Source organism: Chenopodium album, chromosome 2 (assembly GCF_948465745.1).
Source record: "Chenopodium album chromosome 2, dcCheAlbu1.1, whole genome shotgun sequence".
NCBI lineage: Eukaryota > Viridiplantae > Streptophyta > Magnoliopsida > Caryophyllales > Amaranthaceae > Chenopodium > Chenopodium album.
The window spans coordinates 3278041-3285306 of record NC_137835.1 but is presented as its reverse complement, the minus strand read 5'-3'; the positions used below and the strand labels follow the sequence as shown (position 1 = coordinate 3285306).

Here is a 7266-nt window from a genome sequence, read left to right as displayed (position 1 = left end):
GTAGTTGATTGTTAATGATGCTATGTCTTAATAAATCCACAATCAGGTGGATGGTGTATCCGGTGTACACCACATTTAGCTTCTCCAATTGGATGAAGTGAAGATCCAAGTTTGATTGACAGAATTCAAACCAAATTCTACCTACACTTGGGAGTGATCCTTTGATTCCTTTCCTTATCTTAGAATTTTATTTATTGTATTATCCACTAAGAACTTCAATTAAGATTTAGCTAGTGCAATGATTACCCATAAACATGTGAATCATAAAAGATATGCCATGGTATATGGAGTATAAAGAAACAAACGCATTACAGATGTAAGCAACAAATATCTAAACCTATCATATTGCAAGATGAGATTTGTGCTCGTATTAAAGAGTATATACTTCTTCCGTTTTATAATAGTTACAACACTAACATTTTTAAACTATTTAAAAAAAAAAAAGTTGGGTTCACATGATTAATACACTTTAAAATGCAATGAGAGGTTGTTTGGAGTATAATTTAATGGGTTATGTTCTTTAAATAAGATAAATAGTACAACTTTTTCCAAAAAAAAAACTTTCATTTATAGTGTTTAACAAGTATTATGATATTTTATTGGAAATTCTAACAATTACCACCTTCTGTTATGTCCATTTTAACAATTACCACCTTCTATTTTTTATTTTGAAAATTACCACTTTCTATTTTCAAAAACATGAAAAGTTACCACCTTCTTACCCCCCAACTACCACGTGACGTCATTTTGGACCCATTCTTTCCATTCCCTCACATTTTTATTCCTATTTGGATTCTCATATCCCCTTTCACTTTTTTCCCCCAAACCACCAATAATTGTTCGTCAATTTTGATTTGGACGAGTGAATTGAAGTGTTTTTGATTGTTTGGGGGAAAAAAAGTGAAAGGGGGATGAGAATCGAGTTATGAATGAGAAATGTGAGGGAAATAGGGAGGAAAGGGAAAGAATGAGCCCAAAATGACGTCATGTGGTAGTTGGGAGGCAAGAAGGTGGTAATTTTTGATGTTTTTGAAAATAGAAGGTGGTAATTTTCAAAAAAAAAAAAAAAGGGGGAGTGCTAAACGCAACCTGACTTTACTTAGCGCAGCCTCTATTCCACTCATTTATTAGATGTAGGGAGAAAATAACCATTTTATATTTTTTTTCCTCTCAAGTAATCTCTAATAACAAGAGTGCATTAATTTAACTTAAAATACATTGAATTTGCAATGGGTAATGATTTTTACATTAGCCTCTTCAAATTTGATAAGAATCATACGAATCTATTATGTGTAGAATCAATAAAACCACTTTTCATCCTTAAAAAAAAATAAAACCACTTTTTAATATTTCGTTCAAATTGTATGAAATGATTGAGCCTATTTCGTGTGTCACCCAACTTCATCCGATTCGTGTTCATATTCATTAGATCTCATAATATTGTTCGCTAATTGATTATGTGAGTAATTCAAATAAACTAAGGTATAAATTTCTGGAAATTAGGTGTGGAAGAAGGTGGAAAGGAAAGCAGGCAGAAATGTCGTGAAGATGATTTTAGCTTAGAAGGGTATTTATGGTATTTAGGAGGGGTGTATAGTAGTAACTAGAGGTTGCGTTTAGCAATCATGAAAAAGAATAGAAGGAGGTAATTGTTAAAATGGACATAATAGAAGGTGATAATTGTCAAAATTTCCTATTTTATTTAAAAAAATTGTTGCAAGTATAAAAAACGAAGGAAGTATATACGTAGTAATTTTTTTTCTTAGTGTCCCACTCGGTTCACCTTTTAGGTTAATTCGGATTTGGAATTCAATTATGAGTAATTAAGTTTCAATCTCCTCCCAATTGTTTTTTTTTTTTTTTTTTTTTTTTGAAACCTCTCCTCCCAATTGTTATTACATGGGATTAAACATGCAGTACTCCCAACCAAGTACAACCCTAAATCTCAATCACCACTGCATCAACAATCAATTAATATAGACCGAAAAAAAAAATATGGAGTACTCCGTATTACTGAGTACTGTATATTTTTGCAAAAATGTACGCTAGAAGTCTAATACGTAGTACATAAAGATACACAATCGGTGATACTCCACGCCGTAAAGAAACAGCACGTGAAAGCATCTGACTAACCTAAAATAAGCTCATATCACGTGATACTCCTAAATGCAATCTATATCTTCCACCAAACGCAACATAAAACACACATCTACCGATCTACGAATACTGTACAAAATACACGGCAAAGTCAATTTGGTTGAACAATACAACCCATAACTGTAAACATTACAACACATGACAGCCCTGTTGGTCAAACAATTTAAGCAGAATTGATTATTAATCCGACACTCCGAGAGCCGAGAGCCCGAGAGTACATAAAAGAAGATACAATATACATCCAGTATCACGCATGCTATAAAGCTCTCAACACGAGCAAAATAGGCCTGAGTGTATACGACTCTACGAGTATGCAATTTGGAAAACCTGCCCTGTTTAAAAAGTAAACTCCAGATATAACATTAGGAGTATTTACTACTTGTATATTACACAACCCCCTTTCAGAGGTCTACAATTGTAGGTATCAATCAAACAATTTCCAGATTTCCACCAGAACGACATATAAACTTCCACATGCAGCCAACAATGACGGTATACCAACCATTCACTAGTCCAAACACAACAAAGAAAGGGAAGGGGAGGGGAGGAACAAGTCCAAGCACACTTTACGTATGAAGAAGGGGAGGAACAAGTCCAAGCACACTTTAAATATGAAGAATCTGTAACAGATTGATCCTACAAATGAAAGAATGAAGAATATTCATGTGAGCTATTTCAAAGTCAGAATTATATTCTAATTTCATCTAACTTACCTTTTATTGAATCTGACTATCTAAATAAACCTAAAAGATGACGACTACCATAGCAGCAGATGAAGAAAATTCAACTCAATCATGAATACTCCACTTTTCCATGTAAGGAAATAACCACTTGCCTATGACTCTAATCTAACAATCTGACCCTCAAGCATTGTCTTGCAAATAAATGCAAGAAACTGTACGTACAATCAGGACTGAATACCAATAAGACATAAACTTAAACAAGTATTTCTAATCAGAGACTATACAGCAGCCATTAAGCATAAAATTAGCCTCTATCCAGCATAGATCAGAGATCACCACTATTCTGCAAAGGCTGATTGATACAAAGAACTACAACAAAAAAACGCCAAAGATGATAGATAAACAGAAAGAGGACCAAAATACAGAAGTTAACAATTCAATACAGAGAATGATAAAGAATTATGGACGAGAAAGAAGATATAATGAAATCGTAAGACACAGAAAAAAAAACTGCCACGGAAAAGACACAATATGTATCACAAACCCACTCAAATATTCAAGAAAATGTAAGCAAGATTTGAAAATAGAAACAAAGGGGAATCCTCGGAAGATATGCATTGTATGGCCAGAGAAAAAAAAAGATCAAAGACTTCCAAACAATCTATGTTTTCTACTTGCAAATAACTAGTTACCATTTTTACATAGAGAATGATAGAAGGTTTAGTGGAATCACAGGGCATTGTGAAGTGGGATTGTTTCATTAGAGGAATGAGTAATTGAAACCGAACATTACTTACTCCTCAACATTCCATCACAGTCCATGCCATGTATCTATTCATGAAGTCTGACACCATCTCTCTTAAAACTAAAAAATGAAAGCCATTTCAATCAAATTCGCATTTAGTCGTCATTTTGCTACCAATGACAAGCAAGAGAACATAACAGGTAAAAAAAAAAAAAAACAATAAAAACGAGAGTAAATGAAACATGCAAGAAGCACAAGAAATTTCAACCTCCACAGATATTTCCTTGTCCAGAGAAAAGGGATGGAATAGTGCTTTACATAAACAATAAGCTTGGAAAACACAGATAAGATTTTCAATTTTGAGATTTAGGGTTTCGAAAAAGAACATGAATGCTAATCTGTTCCCAAATAAACTCAGGAAGCCTGTCACACATCATAATCCATAGTCAATAAACCACCTTTTCTCGAAATTTTTTAAGTCACTGAAAAAACTGCTGCAACTATATGAAGCTCACAGGCTATAATCAACACCATTTAATCATAAAATCAAAGATCCTTGTTATACATACTGCAACTACCCAAATCATCATGAAAATTAATCTAAAATAAAACTAAATTACCCTTGCCATTGCACTAGCTCTAGTTCTAATCTACTATGTATACCAAAAGATATAAAGCAAAAAAGTCAATGGGCATCATTCTTCTATATGTCCAGACGTCCCAAATCACCCCTCTTTACAGAGAACAGTACCTCCAAATAGAGGCCCAAACCCGGCAATCGGCAAGCTTTCAAAAAAATTCACACTCCCCTTCAATCATCCCCTTCCTATGCACCTGCAAAATTGAAACAGCAACACAATCTTAACATCCAAACCCTCAACAACTCACAGATTACAACATTTGAGCAAAATACTCAAAATCAATGCTTAAAAAATCCAGAAACAAACACTTTACCTCCTACCCAAACAGCCAGAAATTAAGCAAAAACACTTTGCAATATGTTCATATCTACCTCTGCAGAAAACAACCCAATTCAACAATCAAACAAAAATAACAAAAACCCAGAAAAATCAAAGAAACCATGAATTAAAAACACACCTTTGGCGGTACATCAAGACAACGATAATATTCAGGCGAAAACCCAACCATCCATAACCCTGGAAACACATTCTACAAAAAAAACACCAAAATCATCAACTCAAAAATCAGCAAAAACAACCCAGCAACATCAAAAACTGAATAAAACCCAGAAATTAAAACTTACATCCAATTGTTTCTGAACATTCTTTGGGCGCTTTTTAGGGCGACGAGAAGGCTTAGAACCAGTCATAGAGTAAATATCTTCTTCAATCTCTTTATTCGATAAAGAGATCCAAAACCTCTTAGTCCCTCTTCTCTCACTTCCTCCTCCGCCGTTAGCTCCGCCATTACCTTGCGTCTCCAACCCTCGCAACCGCATCGATTTCGGCAAATTATCACCCCCACTTTCTCCCACAGTAGTAGCAGCACCAGAATAAGTATTCGTTGGAGTTGAATTAGTAGCAGAAACCCCTTTCATGGCGGCAGCTCTTCTCGGCCGTAGATTCCACCCTTTCTCACCATCTCCTTCACCTTCATTTACAGCAACACCAACACCAACACCAGAACCTTCTTCTGTAACTTCTGGTTTCTTCCCACAATCTCTCTCCTCTTCATCATCCTGCGCAGGTGGCGGCGTTGGCGGAGGATGGTTGTGGTTGTTGCGGCGGTTGCGAGATGATCGAGATCCTTTAGAGTTTGAGGGCTCGGCGTCCGATGAAGATGGCGGCGGAGGAGGTGAGAGAGGAGAGTCGTAAGGTGATCGGCGACATCTTTGTTGGTCTTTCTTTGAACCCCATTTCAGAAATGTTAATGGGAAATTGTGTAGCGGCGACTTAACTGGTGCTGCCGCCATTAACAGAGGAAACGAAGCTTTCTCTCTCTAGATTCTTTCTCTCTCTAGATTCTTTCTCTCTCCTCTGGTTCTTCTTCTTGATGTTGTTGCCGTGAAGAGGCAGCGAGAGTTTGATGTTTGTGTGTGTTGTGTTGTTGGTTTCTCTACGTATAAAAGGAGTGATTGTAATTTCTTAATGTGACGATTATGCCCTTTGAGTAAATTTGGGGAGGAGTGGTGGTCGTTTTATGGGATAGGGATTGTCGTTTATGAGCGTGTTAGTGATGGGAAGAATGTGGTGTAAGAAAGGATCCTTCTCTATCTGGTGCAACTTGGGGCCTGTTCTCATCATATTATTTTTAGTTCAGTTCAGTTCAGTTCAACTTATTTCAGTTAATGAGAACAGACCCTAGGTTATTGAAGTTCATCGAGCCATCGTAGTTTTGTCAAAGATCATGGTTGTTTACTTTGTTTAAGGCGGTATCTTTGAATTGAGATAAAAAAATCTCGTCAATATATGAAATATTATATTGCGGTTTTATAATCTAATATATATCATATCATATCATATCATATAACTAATATATAAAGCTAAACTTTTAGTCAGGTCACGAGACAGCGACACTTGGCGTTTTAACTTTTTGCCAAGTGTCTCGCCACGTTGGACAGATTAAAATAGACTTTATAAGAAAAAAAAAAAAAAAAAAAAAAAAAAAAAATTAGTTTAGAATTCTATTTGGATAGAATTTTAGGATAAAATTTTTAGTTTATAGTTTTATTTTCGATAAAATACCAATATTAAATTGAATTATAATTTTATTCAAAAATATTATTATTAGTTTTTATTATGTACCTACTGCATAATGTAAATAAAAATTATCTTAAATTCAATAAATACCCGAGCATCGCACGGGACACCAAATTAATATATTAAGCTAAACTTTTAGCCAGGTCACAAAGCAGCGACAATTGGCGTTTTAACTTTTCGTCGTCAAGTGTCGCGCCACGTAGGATAGACTTAAATAGACTTTGCAAGATAAAAAACGGTTAGTTTAGAATTCTATTTGGATAGAATTTTAGGATAAAATTGTTAGTTTAGGGTTCGTTTGGCATCGTTGTGGTTTTCTGTTTTTTGGTTTTTTTGTTTTTTAAAAGTATACAATATATGTCACATAATGAATCAAAAATTATTTAGAATTATTAAAATCGTGATAATTTTGAAAACTGTCAACACAAAAGTGGAAACACCTTTTTCCTATTTCCTGTTTTTGGTTTTTAGTTTTCAAAAAAACAGAAAACTGAAAACCAAAAATGATGTCAAACAAGCCCTTAGAGTTTTATTTTCGATAAAATATCAATATTCACAAATTGAATTACAATTTTATTCAAAAAAAATTATTAGATTATAATTCTAATATAGTTCAAAACGTAAAACATCCATTTATAATATATTAAATCGGCTAAAATAATATGAGACTATGAGTACTTCATAATCTAATAGAATTTTATTACTATGTAAACCCATCAATTAGGATCGGTTTATGAGTCATCTCGAATTGGGTTACTTCAGGTTATGAGTCAAGAAATTTTCAACTCTTGCCCAAAGTTTTAGGTTCGGAACAACCCAACGGGCTTTGAACATTTATTTCATTTAATTTATTTTTTGCTATTTTTTTAGTGTATTAAATCGAACATTTCCACCAACATTATTATTAGTCATTACATGTCTATTAGATAGCAAAATCATCACAAAAGCACATCAATTCCTA

The 7266-nt window shown here is 34.2% G+C and overlaps 1 protein-coding gene across 1 annotated transcript; it reads right to left on the bottom strand.

Annotated features, from left to right (window-relative positions):
• Window positions 1-4104: 4104 nt before the first annotated feature.
• LOC145579860 (uncharacterized) lies at window positions 4105-5612 on the bottom strand. The gene is made up of 4 exons (XM_081637149.1): window positions 4850-5612; window positions 4684-4755; window positions 4540-4599; window positions 4105-4419 (listed from the first exon to the last, which is right to left on the bottom strand). Exons 1-3 carry the CDS (start codon window positions 5516-5518, stop codon window positions 4594-4596), a joined length of 747 nt encoding a protein of 248 aa, XP_081493275.1. The 5' UTR covers window positions 5519-5612; the 3' UTR covers window positions 4105-4419; window positions 4540-4593.
• Window positions 5613-7266: the final 1654 nt, after the last annotated feature.